Source organism: Cervus elaphus, chromosome 1, assembly GCF_910594005.1.
Source record: "Cervus elaphus chromosome 1, mCerEla1.1, whole genome shotgun sequence".
NCBI classification, from domain to species: Eukaryota; Metazoa; Chordata; class Mammalia; order Artiodactyla; family Cervidae; genus Cervus; species Cervus elaphus.
In genome coordinates this window covers 49,484,554-49,504,803 of record NC_057815.1, presented here as the reverse complement: position 1 = coordinate 49,504,803, position 20,250 = coordinate 49,484,554, and the positions used below count along the sequence as shown (strand labels likewise).

The following is a 20,250-nucleotide window of genomic DNA, read 5'->3' as shown; positions in this document are numbered from 1 at the left end:
TTTAAAATCATACACTCTTGCTATAGGTAAGAATTTCATATGATCTCTATGAGGTTAAAGTGAAGAAAATAAGGAAAGAATTCTTTGTGATCATCATTAAGTCCCCGACTACATTCTATAGACCAAGCATAGGGCAACTTAAATCTCCCCAGGCAACTGTGGAACACTACTGCACTACTGATGAAACATTTCAGACTCCAGAGCTGACTGTTGAATCTCTTTAGTACTAAACAGAAAGAAAGGAAAGGAAAGGAAGGGGGAAACGGAGGGGCCAGAGTGGATGGAAGAGATGGAGAAAAGGTAGGAAAGAGGAAAGAAGAGAAAAACAAAAAGTATTAAGGACTATTATTCTTCCGAAAACTAAAAGTTCAATTGATAAAGACATTTTATAAAAACAAAAAGTTGTGGTTACAGAGATATTAAAGTTAGTGGTATTTATTCCCAAGCAAGGAGGACTTCAACTTTTAAAATACAGTAGTAATAACTGTACTATCACAACTGATTGAGCCTTACCCGCTTTTTTTTGTGGTATGTATACTGCCAAAAGAGACATAAAGAGGAAGAATGAAAAGTAAATAAATAGATCAATAAAATACTAAAGGAACCAGAGTACTTAAAGCCCTTTGTTTATAAGTTTCTTTCCATCTAACTATTCAAAATCGTAATCTTAGTTTACTTTCTTGTTTAAATCTCAGTTCCCAGGAATGCAAGGACAAAACAAAATAAATACAAATTTTTTTTTTCCTCTAACAAAAATTGTAACATAAAGCCAGTTGGTCATAGAAGGAGTGAGATTGTCCATGCAAGGTAATGGTGACAATATTCTATCACTATGAAAAGAATTAAAACTGGATAAACACTAAAACTAATTAAGTTACTAAAACTAAGTAAGTTGAATTTCTTTTTATCAGAAGAGAGGGAGAAGTGATCTTACAGTACAAAGAAAGGAGAAATATAATTTAGAATAGTGGGAAAAGTCACTTGAAGACATTATCTTAAAATAATATTTACTGTATTATCATCATCATCAGCATCATGTGGTTCCTTGCACATGTGACTCTGCCCAAGCATGTGGATTTATATCTACATTGGTTGGTTTATTATCCTATAGCAGAGGAAACACATTATTTTACTCTAAATTCTGCAGGTTTAACGTGCCTCTCTTTTATATTCAGAAAACATAAACAACCACTTAAAAAGTAAAAGTGTTTCTTTTATCATGAAATATTAATTTTAAGCTTATTAGAAATTGGTATTTCATCTTACAATGGGGATACAAACACAGAGCTGATCACAACAGTATGATTTTAAACTGTTGATGGGAGTATGAACCAGTGTATCCTTTCTAGAAAATTACTTGGCGATATATCAAAATCATTAAAAATACTCTTTGAACTGTATTTTAGATGTCTAGGAATTTATTCCACAGGAGCAATCATGGTGGTATTCAAAGATTTATGTTTGTTCATTGAAGTATTGTTTATGATAGGTAAAAATTAAAACCATGTAAATTTTCAGCAGTTACTATTAACATATTTAACATTTATTCAACAACTTCTGCTGTCTGCCTGTTGTGTACTAAGCACAGTGGATTTAATTTAAAATGTATCCTTAAAGTAAAATACAACATATCAGTCTAAAAATCATATGATCCCAAACTGTCTTATAAGTTTACTATACTTCTATAAAAATCAGAGGGTTTTTTTGGTGGGCAGGGGAAGAAATGATAAGATTATTCTAAAGTTCATCTGAAAAAACAAATGCTTGCAATAACCAAAATAATTTTAAAAACATAATTCAATTAAAAAATATAAAATGTCACTAGTTAAAAGTATTCCCAGTAGATGATCAGATCGATTATTAATAAAAGAAGTTAAGAACAGACTCAAATATCTTTAAGAATTTAGTCCATGATAATTGTTGTGTTTAAAAGATGGCTTATATGACTAATACTGTTGAGAAGGTGGGTTCTTTATATCCCAATAGCATATCACACAACAAAATAAATTTCAGATGGATTAAAAATTAAATGTAAAAAAACATGATAATACTATCAACATAATAAAATATATGCAAACATATAATGTTGGGTGGAAAAGACATCCTTAAAAGTGACACCAAAGGCAGAAAAAAAAGGAAAATAATAAAAGTTTAGATTTAATGAGAGAGAATTGATTTTCTAAACACTTTAAGTGAAAGACAAAATGACAAGGTTGGAAAAAAAAATCTGCATCATGAATGATAAAGGATTAATTTTTAGCATATAAAGGCTTCTTACAAATTAGTATGAACTGCTCATTATAGTCATGTGCATTACTTTGTGCTGGACTATTTTAAATATTTCATATATGTTCATTCATTTGACCCTTGCAACAAGTCTATGAAACATAAGAAACTTACAGGTAAGGGAACTGAAGAACCAAGAGATTAAATAAACACCCAAGGTTACAGAGTTAGTAAGTAGTGGCGGTAGAACCAAGATTCAAATTCTGTCGCCAACAGTCCAACTCCAAAATCAAAGCTACTTCTCGTACAGAACAGACTTTTGAACTCTGTGGGAGAATGTGAGGGTGGGATATTTCAAAAGAACAGCATGTATATTATCTATGGTGAAACAGATCACCAGCCCAGGTGGGATGCATGAGACAAGTGCTCGGGGCTGGTGCACTGGGAAGACCCAGAGGGATCGGGTGGAGAGGGAGGTGGGAGGGGGGATTGGGATGGGGAATACGTGTAACTCTATGGCTGATTCATATCAATGTATGACAAAACCCACTGAAATGTTGTGAAGTAATTAGCCTCCAACTAATAAAAAAATAAATAAATAAATAAATGATATAAAACTTGGAAGGAAAAAAAAAACAAAACGAAAAAAAGAAGATGATTGAATTTTGTCAAGTAATTAAGGAATCTTTTGTGTGGGCTGCCAAATGACTGTTTGGTTTTTTTTTTTAAAGGACATCCAAATGCACTCAAAGAGCTAAGGTGACTTACTAACTGCAATTAATAGAAGAGTCCAAGGATTGTATACCTTAAGAGAATGCAGTTCTGATGTATGAGTTAACACATCTAGATTAAAGGCTAGATATTAAAATTCACAATACTAACAGTAATTAGAAAATTGGCTTTTGTATACATTCCTATTCCCAAAGCTAATGTTTGTATAAAGATTTTTTATCTTGATCACAGGTACTAGAAATAAAATATTTGTGCATCTAAAAAAAAAAAAAATCAAAGCTACTTCTCAAAGAATATAAGAAAGTTATTTTTTAAAAATGAAAAGAAATGCAAATGAGCAATAAACAAATGAAGAAATATTCATTTCACTACTAATCTAAGAAATATAATTATACTAAAAATAATCTGCAAAAAAATAAAAATAATCTGCCATTTTCTACCTGTCATATTGGCAATGGTTGAAAATAACAACAGTAGTGTGTGTAAGCATGGATGTGGCAAGTGAGTACTCTCATGCACTACTGATAAAAGTAAACCAGTTCAACTTTTCTGGAGGGCATTTTGGCAATATGCATTAAACATCTTTAAAAATTTAAACTAAAGAAATCATCAGAGATGTGTGCAAAGATCGATCTACAAAAGACTTTATTACAATGTTGTTAATAATAGTAAAAAATTTTTAAATACCTTAACTATAGATGATCAATTATAAACTATGAGAGGCCCACAAATGGAATAGTATGCAACCATTAAAAATAATGATGTAAAGTAATAGTGGTATCACAGGAAAACGTAAATGATATGAGATACTGTTAAATAAAAAAGTGGAATATAAAGCATTTGTTACCATAGAATTCCATTTTTGTATAAAAAGGAGATATAGATATTAACATTAGAGAGGGAGAAACAAAATTTTAATACTGGATGTATATAACCTTGATATTATAATGATTATATCGTGACTGAGAATGAAGGTTTTTCTTCTTTTTATTTTTATATGTTTCCTAAATTTCTTATATGCAGTATCTGTTACTTTTGTAGCAAATAAAGTTCATTTTCAAAAAGAAAAGTTATGCAGAAGAATATTTAAGGACAGGGGAAAATCATCATGATATGTTAACTTTTAAAAAGTAGCTTGCAAAACAGCATCTGCAATAAGATATTTTTCTTTTAAAAATAATATGCATCTAAGTAGGAAAACTTGAAGCATATAATCAGTATAAGCATTTTTGAGGTATCTCTAGATGTTATAGAGTTTTTTTTAATTTTCTTTTCTATATTTTCCAAATTCTCCCCAATAACTAGTTTGCTTTGTAATAAAAAAATAAAAGCAGTGAAAAAGACTATATTTTACCCTTTTCTCCAAATCCATTCTACTTGTTAAATAAGTATAATTTATGGAAAAGCAAAAAATAACATATGCCTTATTATCACAACAGCCAAAAAACATATAATATTTTTCTCCAAAGGCAAATCATAGATGTATTAGTATATTCTATCCAATCAGAAATTTTATTTAAAATGATGAAACCCTTTAAAAGTACTATTTCAAGCTGCAAATGAGCCCTATGAAGCAATGAGGTAAATCTCCTTGAAACATGTCCATCTATTAATAGACAGATAGATACAGTAAATTAAAATAACTTTACATGGTTGAACATTTGATTAAAACAAATATCTTGACGCAAGTCATCAAGATGGAAAAACAAAGAAAAACTGAATAGGGACCAATTATTTGGCAGTGTAGCATTACCAAAAATCCTGATCCAGGTCCTAAATATGTGATCTTGAGCAAATCAACTAATCTCATCAAGTTTTACATTCCTCAGTTTTAAACTTAGAGTGAAAAATTAGACTCCTTGGCTTTAAAATTACAATAAAAAATGATAGAAATGTAAAGAATTTTCACGTAACTAATTTAAACCTGGAGTATCTCTAAAATTAGTATCTACTTAATTAAATATAGATGGAGGTAGTAACAACGTGAGAGAAAAAGAGAATTTCCAAAAAAAGAAAGAAGATGAAGAAAGAGGAAAAACACAGACATGCTTGATAATGAAGAATTTGTTTCACAAGGAATCAAGGCTCAGGAAAACTTACTAGCTTCTTCCCATTTTGAGAAGGCCAGAAGAACTGGGGACACAATTTCTGAATTTTGGCCATAAGCCCCAAGACTGACTAATCACTCCGTAGCACTCCTCCACATGGAGAAGCTGATATACCATCAACAAATTCTTTATCAAAATCAACACTTTGTAACATTGAGAAAATTAAAAGTGCTGTAATCTATAAATGGCCCAGCCTATACTGTTGAAAATATATCCCAATTGGACACTATATTTAAAAGTATGTTCAAAAAAATTTCTCTTTACCGCTGTTACAATTTTATTAAATCATATACATTAACTTCTTAGAAAGTTTTCGCTGTTCTTTAATTTTGCATATGATATTTATATACATTCTTCATGGAACTATGCATAATGTACTTTAATTTTTCTTGTTAAGGGAGAAAACATGCTTGAAATCCTTTATTTTTCATTACAAACCTCTATTTCCTTACGTCAACTTTCACTGACTTTTCATCTCCTTAAAATAGCACATTCTTTCCCTATTTCCTCCTCCAATCCAAATACACATGCACACACAAACACAAACACACACACACAGAAGAACAACACCAGGCTTTAAAAAAAGAAACACAAAGTCACCTGAGGCTGACAAAGTTGTAAGCTGTCTCTACAAAAGGAAGTTCATTAAAGTAATACAAGAAAGCATTAGGCATTCTAATCAAAATCTGGTAGTTTTTTCTCTAAGTCAATGTTATTATCCAAAATTGTAAACCACCATTAATAATAAACCAATTCTCCCAGTTAATCATTGCAAAAGCCTTAAAAAGCCAAAGTCTTTACCTATCAAAATATTTTTTACTTATTACAGGTTTTCTGAATATCTCAGTATTGCTTCTCTCCCAGCCATCATCAAACCATCCAATAAACACCTCTGTCAAACACACCTCTCCTCAGCTCATAAATAACAACATACTTGGCACTTGTACACATAAAGAACAACATAAATGTTTAATCAAATACCTCAACTTCAGAAATTAGCTTCTCTCCTTTGTCCTTTGGTAGCCACTGTATCTTCATCGGAAGCCTCTATTGCTGTCATTATTTCTAATTTGAAATCATCCTCTACCTCCACACCCTTCCACGAAGGAAACATAGTTTTTATCTTTGTCTTGCACATGTACACCATGGGGGGGGGGGTGGTAGAGTAAATTGCCATTTACAACTTTCTTTCAAAAATAAACTAGCAAATAAACAAGGAGTCCCCTCTATTATAGGATACCAATGCACATTCAACATTCAAGTCAGTTGTTGGACTCCACTTTTGACCTAATTGCCTAATGCATCATAATTTCAAATGACAGGGAAAAAAAAACATCTCACAACATAAGAGGAAATTATCTGAAGGTAAAAAGACACTATATTTGATACCTCACATGAAGTTTTTGTCCATTCTGAATAAAATAGTGCAACTTTGGATGTTTCTATGCTTAGCTCTAAAAAATGACCTAAAATGAAGTTACAGAGTTCATTGCGAGGTCACTGTCAACTTCAGGGTAGGTCTTAAGAAAGGAAAAAGGGAATAATGGAAGGCAGGTTAGGTTATTTGTGAAGTGAAAAATATACTATTTTGATAGGCAAAGACTTAAAATTGTTAGCAGTTTTTACAGAACTCAGAGATTTGAAAAAAGTTCAAATTAAAGTAATAGTAACACTTGTAAAGCACTTATTGTACAGTAAGCATTATACAAGTTATTTTATACATATTAACTTTAGTCCACAAAACAAACAACTCATATTGGAGAGGGTATTAACTTGTAGATATTATTGTCACTATCCCCATTTTACATATGAGAAAGTAGGCACATAGAAATTAACTTATCCAACTTTATTTTAGCAATGGTCAAGTTAGGATTTGAATCTAGGCAGAAAACTTTAAAGACCAAGTTCTTCACCACCACTTAACCTCTGAACTATCACACATGCTTAGTCATTCAGTCATGTCTGAGTTTTTGCGACCCCATGGACTACAGTCTGCTAGGCTCCTCTGTCCATGGAATTCTCCAGGTAAGAATATTGGCTTTGGTAGCCATTTGCTTCTTCAGGGGATCTTCCCGACCCAGGGATCAAACCTGGGTCTCCTGCACTAGGGGTGGATTCTTTACCGTCTGAGCCACCAAGGAAGCCCTCTGAACTACCCTGAAAGTAACTAATGAGGCTTTTTCCTTGAAATTACTATTTTATTTCATGTATAATTAAAAATATACATAGATATTAAAACCTGTTTCCCCAAGAATTATAGCTATGGACAATCAATACAATGGTATTTTGGTTAATTACTATATTGTTGCTGTTCAGTCGCTCAGTCATGTCTGACTCTTTGCAACCCCATGGACTGCAGCATTCCAGACTTCCCTGTCCTTCACCATCTCCCGGAGTTTGATCAAACTTATGTCCATAGAGTCACAGATGCTATCTAACCATCTCATCCTCTGCTTCCTGTTTCTCTTTTTGTCTTCAGTCTTTCCCAGCATCAGGGTTTTTTCCAATGAGTCATCTCTTCACATAAGGTGGCCAAAGTATTGGAGCTTCAGGTTCAGCATCAGTCCTTCCAATGAATATTCAGGATTGACTTCCTCTAGGATTGACTGGTTTGATCTCCTTGCAGTCCAAGGGACTCTCAAGAGTCTTCTCCAACACCACAGTTCAAAAGCATGTCTTTGGCTCTCAGCCTTCTTTATGGTCCAACGCTCACATCCATACATGACTACTGGAAAAACCATAGCTTTTACTAGATGGACCTTTGTCGGTAAAGTAATGTCCCTGCTTTTTAATATGCTGTCTAGGTTTGTCATAGCTTTTCTTCAAATATCTCAGGACCTTTTAATATAGGAAATTTTGCAGGGAATACACTCATAATTCTATGAATTATGAAAGATGGACTTATTTAACAAGAATTACTCCTTCCTTGATAAATCTTTTTAACCTCATTCTTTTAGGATTAATTTGTCCTGAATATTGAGTTCCTCAGACACCCACATTTCTCCATAGATCCCTTATTCAGCATCATCCTTATAATAGAGCAATGAAGGGAATTAGAAAGGAACAAACCCAAAACAGATGTCAAAGTAGTATAGTAAAGCTGCTTTACTTTTCTTAAAGAAGAATTCCTGAGATCAGAATCTATTTACTTTCACTTCAGATAAAATTATAGTGCTTTTAATGATTTGAGGGGCCCACCTGAGTTCAAATCCTGATTCTACTACTTAATAGTATTATGATCTTGGGCAAGTTACAAGAAATACCTAGGTGTTTCTATCTGTAAAACAATCCACCTCACTGGAGTATTACAGAAATAAACCCAATTAACACAGTACATGTAAAGTTCTTAGCACAGTGCCTCATATATAGCAAATGCTCAGTAAATTGTTCTCTGTTATCTAAGAAAATTGAACTAACAATATTCAAGAACATAGTGTGAAAATTTAATAGCATCATTTACGTGAAAGCACCTGTATTAGTGCTGTACAACATAAAGGAACTGTATAAAACTGCTAGTTTTCCCCTTTTCTCTATTTAACACTGAGCCAAACAGAAATAGCAGTCCATGGGAGTATTGAAGGAGGATTAATATTAGTAGATAAAAACACTGATTATCAAGAAATGACAGTTTACAGTCTGGAAACAAAGGCAAAGACAGAAAATTCAAAATGCAGACACAGGCACTCAAAAAGCATAGCCGTATGGGGGCCCACTCAGCACAGAGATAACTAGACTTAGCAGACAACTCAAGGAGCAGTTCAGGAATCAAATGTTCATCACGATGACTCTGAGTCACCAAGACAAGATGTTAGATAATTAAACTTTAAAATTATAACTTAAAACTAGATAGGATATACCCTTAATTATAACACATATTACCTTCCAATTTTAATAGGGGTTATCACTGGTAATGGAATTATGGATGATTTTAAATATCATATTCTTCAATTTTGTTTATATTTTCTAAAGAACAAATTATTTAGGAAATCAGAATGTATAGGTGATTATAATAGCTAAAAGGCAGTCTTTAGAAATTTAAGAAATACATTCTCAATTGAGTTTCTTATTCAAATAGCCAGATTAATCCTTGAACAATAAAGGTATAAAAATGTAACTATTATGAAAAAATTGATTACATTCTGTACAATAAAGTCACTTGAAAGAGAAAAATGCTAAAAGTAGATTCATCTTAGAGGTCTTATTTTAAATAGCAGTCAGTATCAACACAAAGCTTATAACAGGAACCATATATGATTACCTCTATCTTTGCTTGCAACAATTCTGACACACCCTTATTTTTAGGGTCAAAAAAAAGTTTAAACAACTCTAGGGAAACAGCAAAATAAACTGATAAAATACTGAAATTTCAAGAAGCCAAGTCATGAGTGAAATGCATTTCTTTACCTTCTAAAATAAAAATTTTAAAAAATAGACTGCTTTAGGCAATTTAGCTATTATTGAGCAATCACTGACTACATGGCTGAAAAAGAAAGAAAAGGTGGCAGCATAAAAATAAAATTAACATATCAGAAATGAACCAAGGGCATTTTTTTTTTCTTTCTGATCTAGAAATGTGTGTCTCTGTTTGGAACTGTCCCACTGAATGCCATATACAATTTGCAAACATGCCAGACAGCAATATATACGGCAGATCTTAAGAGGATTTTTTCATTAGGAAAAGTGCTTCTTCCCAGAAACATAAACCGTTTTCTTCACTAACTAGAGCTTTAATTTTAAAAGAGAGAAAGGTAGAAGACCAAACAGGCACAAAGTACTGGAACACTGAAAACTTGCAATTATTTTCGGTACTGGTTATTATTATGAGTAGCACTAACAGTACGGTGCCAGTACAGATTTGAGATGGACTAAATGAAACCCAGAGTGAATCTGTGGCATAATCACAACCGAATTTAGATTATGTGCTTTCCAATTACAATTAATATTCAATTCCTCCTGTACATAATTTCCTGTACCTAAAACCTGCTATCTCCAGATCTAATTGGCTCTTTAGCCGACAGAGCTGTGAAGATTCCGTTTCTTTTCTTAGATTCAAATTGTCAATGGCCGAAAGTCAATGGACACCATTTACAACAGAGGCATTTACATTTTGTAATATGGGGGGAGGGCAAGTCTAAATCATGCTCTAAATTGTTTGGTTAAGGGTATTTTATCTTTGGGAAACAAACAAAAACATTCTGGTGTGTTTTCACTCAGTAGTGTCATAGCTTTCACATGTTCTTTCTACCACTTAAATGTACAAATAAATATTAACTACTTCCATCACTATTTACTTTCAATAAACAGATAGGTAAAGAAAAAAACCCTTCATTAATATGTTTAAGAGCATATTTTAATCCATTTTTAGATTGGATGCAGCCAACTTAGAAATGCAAACTCCTGTTATCACAAGAGATGCTGAGTTTTTCATGGTGCATAAAGGAAAGAAGGGCATAATACATAGTTTTCTGGTTCTGATTCATTTTCTGCTCCTTTGAATTAACTAATGTGTGGAAATCCTAAGAAACTGCTGTATCATCTGTGACTGAATTGAGGCCAAAGTAAAAATTAATTAATTAATATTTTCATTTTCATTTTTTCTCTCCCATTTCCTAACCTACTAGCTAATAGTCATTCAAACTAAAAGAACAGTTTAATGTTTGTTGCTATCAAATTAATTGCCTCAGACCACTTTAGTACTTCAAAGATCTGTGGTTGCTGAAGTCATAATGTTCTCTGGGGTCAATCCCTTGAGCATGATTTTCAAGCTCCTGGACTTATTTCAAAGCTGTCTTTAGCAAACTCAAAAAACTCATAGGACAATTCTACTTGTATTGGTATACATATGGTTCTTGAGGAATGCTAGTGGAATTTTTTTTTTTTTCCTCTTACATGTGGTTTTTCATTTAGTTTGGGGAATGGGGTAGTAATGAGAGTTGGAGGAGAAATCCATTCTACCTTAATAACAGAATTGCAATATACGAAGATCTCCCGGAGAAGGGAATGGATACCCTCTCCAGTATTCTTGCCTGGAGAATTCCATGGATAGAGGAGCCCGGCAGGGTACAATCCATGGGGTGGCAAAGAGTTGGACATCACTGACTAAAACGCACACACACACACGGGAGAAACAAAGAAAAGTTTACTTTTCTAAGCTGAGGACACCACATGGGGAAATCTTATTTTATTGTTGTTACCTGAATTGTGGTGCTAAAATATAAAATCTGATCACATCCAATATCCTGCTTAAAAACCCTTCGTTATTTCCTCATACCTACAGATTTAACTCCAAATTACTTGGTAGAGATACAAGCCTATTAATATCAGATTCCAAACGATCTTTCTAGTTTTATCTTCACACACACATACACACACACACACACACACAAACAGCAACTTAGAGCTTCTCTATTGTTTGTTGATTGTTCTTAGTCATCTTTACCTGATTTCTGTTTCTAGAGCTTACAAGCCTCCTCCCAATTTATGGCCTTTCAAAAACTGTTCCCTCTTACATCTCCTCTTCACCAAATTATCTCTTACTCATCTTTTCAGTTCAGTTCAGTTCAGTTCAGTCGCTCAGTCATGTCCAACTCTTTGTGACCCCATGAATCACAGCATGCCAGGCCTCCCTGTCTATCACCAACTCCTGGAGTTTACTCAAACTCATGCCCATTGAGTTAGTGATGCCATCTAACCATCTCATCCTCTGTCGTCCCCTTCTCCTCCTGCCCCCAATCCCTTCCAGCATCAGGGTCTTTTCCAATGAGTCAACTCTTTGCATCAGGTGGCCAAAGTATTGGTGTTTCAGCTTCAACATCAGTCCTTCCAATGAACGCCCCGGACTGATCTCCTTTAGGATGGACTGGTTGGATCTCCTTGCAGTCCAAGGGACTCTCAAGAGTCTTCTCCAACACCATAGTTCAAAAGCATCAATTTTTTGGCGTTCAGCTTTCCTCACAGTCCAACTCTCACATCCACACATGACTACTGGAAAAACCATAGACTTGACCAGATGAACCTTTGTTGGCAAAGTAATGTCTCTGCTTTTTAATATGCTATCTAGGTTGGTCATAACTTTCCTTCCAAGGAGTAAGCGTCTTTTAATTTCATGGCTGCAGTCACCATCTGCAGTGATCTTGGAGCCCCAAAAAACAAAGTCTGACACTGTTTCCACTGTCTCCTTAGGCCTCAGCTTTAATATCACCAATGCAGAGTCACCATACTTGATTCTAAGCTCACAATGGATCTCTCTTTCGCTTCACAATATTTATTATCTTATAATTAAGTATTTATTTAATGTCTTCCTCTTTTTTAGATTGTAAACTCTTCAAAAAAAGGGATACCATACATTTTAGTTCACTGCTGTATTCCTAGGTCATAAATACTTGATATTCATTGAATATAGAAGATACTCTTGTTACTCAAAATTCATTATGTGAGTCTCCAAAATCAAATAGGAAGTGAAAATGATCAAAATATAAAAACATTCACTAAGGAAATTAACATTTATAAAATTACTCTTCATTCAAATATCTCTCACTGATTAATTAACGGTATCTCACCAATTTAGATAAATTTCTTTGTATCTTTGATAATCACTGTCCAGTGGCTTCAAAGTTATGTGCACACTGGAGTGACATGGAATCTTCAAATAATGTTGATGCCTGGCTCCCATTCCCAAAGACTGATTTAATTGATTAAAATGCAAGCTAAGAATAGGAAAACATTTAAAAATTGTCAAATAATTATTTTTTAGTCAAGATTGAGAATCAAGCTAACCTGATTGATGGATATCGCACTGTTGTTGTTTAGTCACTCAGTCGTGTCTGACTCTTTGCAACCCCATGGACTATAATACACCAGGCTTCCTTGTCCTTCACTGTCTCCTGGAGTTTACTCAAACCCGTGTCCACTGAGCCGGTGATGCCATCCAGCCATCTCATCCTCCGTTTCCCCCTTCTCCTCCTGGCCTCAATCTTTCCCAGCATCAGTATTTTTTCCAAAGAGTCGGCCCTTTGCATCAGGTGGCCAAAGTATTGGAGCTTCAGCATCAGTCCTTCTGATGAATATTCAGGGTTGATTTACTTTAGGATTGACTGGTTTGATCTCCTTGCTGTCCAAGGGACTCTCAACAGTCTTCTCTAGCACCAGATTTCAAAAACATCAATTCTTTGGGACTCAGTCTTCTTTATGGTCCAACTCTCATCATCCATGCATGACTACTGGAAAAACCATAGGTTTGACTAGATGGACCATTGTCGGTAAAGAAATGTCTCTGCTTTTTAATATGCTGTCTAGGTTTGTCATAGCTTTTCTTCCAAGGAGCGTCTTTTAATTTCATGGCTGCAGTGACAGACTTTATTTTCTTGGGCTCCAAAATCACTGTGGATGGTGATTGCAGCCATGAAATTGCATTGTGGAATATTGTAAATAATATTCAAAATAAATATGTGAAATGAATTCAAAGTGAAATTGCAAATCTTAATAAAAAAAAGCAAGAACTTGTGAGAAATATAGTGTTGAAGACCAGCTCAGACTGTTGACAAATCAAGAATCTGCAGTTCGCCAAGATAAACTGAAGAACCAAAAACTGCCAAGAATGAATTAACATGGTATATTTTCAACAGAGAATGATTTGAATATAAAAAGATTAAACAAAGACCTTAAAAAATGTTCCCTGCAAAAATGATACCATGTCAAATGATCATAATATTTGACCTGAAAAACTATTCTTAAAAATCATGCAGTTAATTCATTCTTCTAAGAATGCACAAATACAAATGAAATGCTGCCAATTATATAAAGTAATTTTTCAATTTTAGTTTTAATTTTTAAGATTGAGTCAAAATAATATCTCCATTGTTTTCCATGGAATTTTTATCCCCATCCATTAGCATATAGAAGACCTTGTGTTCGTGTAACCTTGCCAAAGATGCAGAGACAGTTGTACTTTTTCCTTTTGTATTCTCATACTGTTTCCTTTTCTTGCCTCCTCACAATGGTTAGGGCCTCCAATACAATGTCAAATGGGATGAAAGAACATAGATATTAATTATTTTGCTCTCCATTGTGGAAAAATTTCATTCAATATTTCACCATTAAACATGATGCTAGTTGTAAATTTTTCACAGATGTCCTTTTCAGATTAGGGAAATTATTTTTTGTTCCTAGCTTGCTGAGGGCTTTTAATTATTAATTATTGTTGTTAAATATTTTTCTACATCTATGAAAATGATTATATGATATTTTTCACTTATTCCATTAATAATATGGTGAGATCTTCCAAATGCTAAATTAACCTTGCATTCTTGGCCTAATCCCTATTTGATCATGATATATTATTCTCTTTTTGTATTTTTTTATTAATATAAATTTATTTTAATTGGAGGTTAATTACTTTTCAATATTGTAGTGGTTTTTGCCATACATTGACATGAATCAGCCATGGATTTACATGTGTTCCCCATCCTGAACCCGCCTCCCACCTCCCTTCCCATACCATCCCTCTGGGTCATCCCAGTGCACCAGCCCCAAGCACCCTGTCTCATGCATCCAACCTGGACTAGCGATTCATTTCATATATAATAAATGTTTCAATGCCATTCTCCCAAATCATCCAACCCTCACCCTCTCCCACAGAGTCCAGAAGACTATTCTATATATCTGTGTCTCTTTTGCTGTCTTGCATATAGGGTTATCATTACCATCTTTCTAAATTCCATATATATGTGTTAGTATACTGTATTGGTGTTTTTCTTTCTGGCTTACTTCACTCTGTATAATAGGCTCCAGTTTCATCCACCTAATTAGAACTGATTCAAATGTATTCTTTTTAATGGCTGAGTAATATTCCATGGTGTATATGTATCACAGCTTTCTTATCCATTCATCTGCTGATGGACATCTAGGTTGCTTCCATGCCCTGGCTATTATAAACAGTGCTGCGATGAACATTGGGGTATATATGTCTCTTTCAATTCTGGTTTCCTCGGTGTGTATGCCCAGAAGTGGGATTGCTGGGTCATATGGCAGTTCTATTCCCACTCTTTTTGTATTGTTGGACTTAATTTGCTGATGTTAAGGATTTTTGCATCTATGATCATAAAGAATATAGGTCTAAAATTTGCCTTTTGTAATGTTTTGTCAGGTTTGGTATTATGGTAATACTAGACTTGAAAGGTAGAAATTATTCCTCCTTCCTCTATATTTTGAAAGAGTTTAGGTAAGATTGATGCTATTTCTTAAATATATGACAGAATTCATCAGTGAAACCACTTTGGACTCAAAGTTTTCTTAATAAAAAGTTTTATTTTTTAATTTAAAATGCAATGTCTTTTATAAACAAAGTGCTATTTAGGTTTTCTGTCTCATCTTGTGTCAGTTTTAGCAAGTTCTGGTTTTGGGGGGTTTTTTGAGGAATTTCTTATGTCTTCTAAGTAGTAAAGGTGTACTTCTTTTTATTGCACGTTGCTTTATTACATTTAGTAAATATTGTAGTTTCTACAAACTGATGTTTTGAGGCAACTTTGATTGTCAGATGATGATTAGCATGTTTTAGCAATAAAGTATTTTTAATGCTACTGCACACTTAATAGTCTACAATATAGTATAAACAGAACTTTCATATGCACTGAAAAACCAAAAAAATTGTGTGACTATTGTGATACTACCTTTATTGCAGTGGTCGGGAACTAAATCTACAATATCTCCAAGGTACACCTGTACATTTTTGATATAAGATATTCATAACACCTCCTATTGTCTGTTTAATCTCTAAATTCTTCTCTGACAATTCCTCTTTCAGTCCCAATGTTGGTAAGTTATGTTCTCTGTTTTCTGTCATTACCAGAAAAAAAAAAAAAGACTTTACCTCTACATTTTCCTTTGCTTTATGCAGTTTATTTCAATGTGTCTAGTGTGTTTTTCTTTGCATTTATGCTACTTGAAGTTCACTGAAATTCTTAAATATGTAAATTTATATCTTTCACCAAATTTGGGAAATTTGGAACCATTTATTTCTTCAAGCATTTTTTTCTACCCTAATATTGCTCTCCTTTTTTTCTAGGATTTATATACATTAGAACTTTTAATAATGTTTTATGTATCCCTAGTGCTATATTCATTTTTAATTTTTTCTCTATGTTTTTTATATCAGATAATTTCTATTGATCTATTTTCAATTTCACTAGCTATTCCCTGTCATTTTTATTCTACTGATTTGCCCATCAAGTTAGTCTCATTTCAGATATCATCTTTCATTTTTTTTTCAGTTTTAAGTTCCCATCTGGATCTTTTGAAAATTCTATCTGTCTGCTGAAATGCCCTATTTATTTAACACTTTCCCCTTCTTTGTTTGTTGAGTAATTTGGGATTATTCGTAGATATCACAGCTTCCCTCATAGCTCAGTTGGTAAAGAATCCGCCTGCAATGCAGGAGACCTCTGTTCAATTCCTGGGTTGGGAAGATCCACTGGAGAAGCGATAGGCTACCCACTCCAGTATTCTGGCTTCCCTGGTGGCTCAGCTGGTAAAGAACACACCTGCAATGCAGGAGACCTGGGTTTGATCCCTGGGTTGGGAAGATCCCCTGGAGAAGGAAAAGGCTACTCACTCCAGTACTCCACGGACTGTATAGTCCATGGGGTGGCAAAGAGTCAGACATGACTGAACGACTTTCACCTTCACCTTAGATATCTTGACCATTATGTCATGGAGACTCTGGATTCTTTTATAGTGCTGTAAAGAGTGTCCCTTTTTGTTTGTTTAGCAAAAAGCTTATTTGCTTAGACTCAAACTGCACATTCTGTCTCACCTGCAATGGGCAGCAGCTTAAATATCTATTTAGTTCTTTAAGCCTTATGTGAGCTCTTAACACCTCTCCTGAGCATATATGGCTTGCAGATCAGTCAGAGGCTGGGGCAAAATTTATACATAGAATTTAGGAGTCACTTTCTGTGACTCTTTCTTTTCCAGAATTACATTCTCACTTCCCAGTAGTTGTGGTTGCTCCAAAGTCTGTTCTACTAGTTCCCCAGACCAGAAAGACTGCTAGTTTTTCTACTGGAGTTTTATAAACTGAGACTACCTTCATACTGAAACTCCTAAAATGGCAAACTTACCTAAATATTCCTTCTTCCAAATGTCATCTCCTCTGAAGATTTAGCCTGCTTTGGATTGTTCTCCCATATCTTCAAACAGTTGTTTTTCACGTTTCTTCCAGAGTTTATAGTTATTATCCCCACTCAATTTTAATTGGATAAAATTAGTGGCCTTTTCTCACTACCAATTATTCTCTGATAATAAAGACTTCTTCTGTTTCATTAATGAATGAGTAAATAATATAATGTTTTTTCACTCCTCTATGCCTAGGAGAGAGAAGGAAATGGCAACCCACTCCAGTATTCTTGCCTGGAGAATCCTGTGGGCAGAGAAGCCTGGTGGACTGCTGTCCATAGGGTCGCACAGAGTCGGACACAACTGAAGCGACTTAGCATGCATGCATGCATTGGAGAAGGGGAATGGCAACCCACTCTAGTGTTCTTGCCTGGAGAATCCCAGGGACGGGGGATCCTGGTGGGCTGCCGTCTATGGGGTCGCACAGATTCGGACACGACTGGAGTGACTTAGCAGCAGCTGCAGCAGCATGCCTAGGAGACCTGTGTTTGATCCCTGGATAAGGAAGATCCCCTGGAGAAGGGAATGGCAACCCACTGCAGTATTCTTGCCTGGGAAATAAAAGCAAAAATAAACAAATGGGACCTAATTAAATTAAAAGCTTTTGCACAACAAAGGAAACTATAAGCAAAGTGAAAAGACAGCTTTCAGAATGGGAGAAAATAATAGCAAATGAAGAAACAGACAAAGGATTAATCTCAAAAATATACAAGCAACTCCTGCAGCTCAATTCCAGAAAAATATATGGCCCAATCAAAAAATGGGCCAAAGAACTAAACAGACATTTCTCCAAAGAAGACATACAGATGGCTAACAAACACATGAAAAGATGCTCAACATCACTCATTATCAGAGAAATACAAATCGAAACCTCAATGAGGTAGCATTACACGCCAGTCAGGATGGCTGCTATCCAAAAGTCTACAAGCAATAAATGCTGGAGAGGGTGTGGAGAAAAGGGAACCCTCTTACACTGTTGGTGGGAATGCAAACTAGTATAGCCACTATGGAAAACAGTGTGGAGATTCCTTAAAAAACTGGAAACAGAACTGCCATATGACCCAGCAATCCCACTTCTGGGCATACACACTGAGGAAACCAGAATTGAAAGAGACATATGTACCCCAGTGTTCATCGCAGCACTGTTTATAATAGCAAGGACATTGGAAGCAACCTAGATGCCCATCAGCAGATGAATGGATAAGGAAGCTGTGGTACATATACACCATGGAATATTACTCAGCCATTAAAAAGAATACATTTGAATCAGTTCTAATGAGATGGATGAAACTGGAGCCTATTATACAGAGTGAAGTAAGCCAGAAAGAAAAACACCAATACAGTATACTAACACATATATATGGAATTTAGAAAGATGGTAATGATAACTCTATATGCAAAACAGAAAAAGAGACACAGATGTATAGAACAGTCTTTTGGACTCTATGGGAGAAGGCAAGGGTGGGATGATCTGAGAGAACAGCATTGAAACATGTATATTACCAAGTGTGAAACAGATCACCAGTCCAGGTTGGATGCATGAGACAGGGTGCTTGGGGCTGGTGCACTGGGATGACCCAGAGGGATGGTATGGGAAGGGAGGTGGGAGGCGGGTTCAGGATGGGGAACACATGTAAATCCATGGCTGATTCATGTCACTGTATGGCAAAAACCACTACAATATTGTAAAGTAATTAGCCTCCAACTAATAAAAATAAATGAAAAAAAAATTAATTAATTAAAAAAAATAAAATTGCACATTTCTATATAATTGTGTGTATATGTATATCATTATATAGAAAGAGGTCTGGAAAGATATAAACCACATTGAAAACAGTAACCATGTTTGGGGAGGAGAAGTAGAATCCGAGGTGGGAAGAGACATTAAGGAAAATTTCCTTCACTTTTTTCAAAAATTATTCGTTCAAGTAACATTTAATGATTTCCTACTATATGCAAGTTACTCTAGAATAAGAATATATTTGTGTATTACTTTTTAATTTTTAAATATGTTTAATTGTTCAAATGAAAGCACTACCTCAACATGAAGAAACTTAGAAAATCTCCAAGGTGCTTAAAAATGTCATCCTTTATCTTATTAATGTACTAAAGTTCAGGAGCCTTTAAAGGTAATTTAGTGAATTTAGTGATTTTTTAAAATTTATTCTCCCTAAATCATATTATTAATAAATTCTTCTTCTCTATATCTGGACCCAATGGAGAAACTAACAGATTTCTCTTTTTCTTCCTTATAATACAATTTCATTCTCTTATGCCAGTTCTTCTGAGGTTTGAGAATAGCTGTGAAGTTTAAAGGTCTTAGTTGGGACAATTTTAGGCATCAAATGGCTGTCTATAGATAAAAATTGGTGAATTTTTTAACTGACATACTAGAGTAAATAGAGCTGAGCATCCCAGAAAGTAAACCTGGCCTTCATGACATTCATCCTTGGCTTCACATAAGAATATATCCTTGCTATGTTGACTCACATCCTTGTCTTAGCCAGTTAACATATAGAGCACATCTTAGAAACATCAATACTTAAACAACTTGCTATAATCCAACACTTTAATCTTTCTTCCCAATTCCTCCCAGTAGCAAGGCCTTCACTATATCAACAAAAAAGTTCAACCCATTGTTAGACAACTGTAGCTGTTACAAAGCATTTCTTCTGCTGTTTTTGTGACTGTGGCTCCTTGTGACTTTCACCTGATAACTTGGGTTTGGTTCTCCACAGTTCACACTATTCCCCTACAGCAGCAATTTATCCATCTTAGGACAGATATTAGATTCTCTTGAGACTTCTGTACTTCAGAGTGAACATGTCTGGTTCCTTTAACCTAAGGGAGGCTTCTGCTTGCTGGCCCAGAAAGAGTGAGAATTTGAATTTCTCTGCAACCAGGCTCTTTGTCCAATTGAAAAATACAAGGTTTGGCTTTTACTTTAAATGCAGCAAACAGTTTTCTTGGCTAATCATTACAAATACCTGCTAGAATTTCTTTGTTCTCAAAG

The 20,250-nt window shown here is 34.5% G+C and overlaps 1 protein-coding gene across 16 annotated transcripts in view; it reads right to left on the bottom strand.

Annotated features, from left to right (window-relative positions):
• SOX6 (SRY-box transcription factor 6) overlaps window positions 1-20,250 on the bottom strand; it is a 677,134-nt gene that overhangs the window by 429,129 nt on the left and 227,755 nt on the right. The window contains exon 1 of one of the 16 annotated variants that reach the window (XM_043902309.1): window positions 17,183-17,524. The exons of 14 other annotated variants lie outside the window; for them this stretch is intronic. Coding sequence is in view for 1 of the 2 variants with exons in the window: in XM_043902091.1 (XP_043758026.1) it covers window positions 11,022-11,137 (116 nt within the window). In the remaining variant the exon portion in view is untranslated. Of the gene's footprint in view, window positions 1-11,021; window positions 11,694-17,182; window positions 17,525-20,250 lie in introns of those variants that run through there. One more of the 16 variants, XM_043902091.1, reaches the window with a different exon arrangement.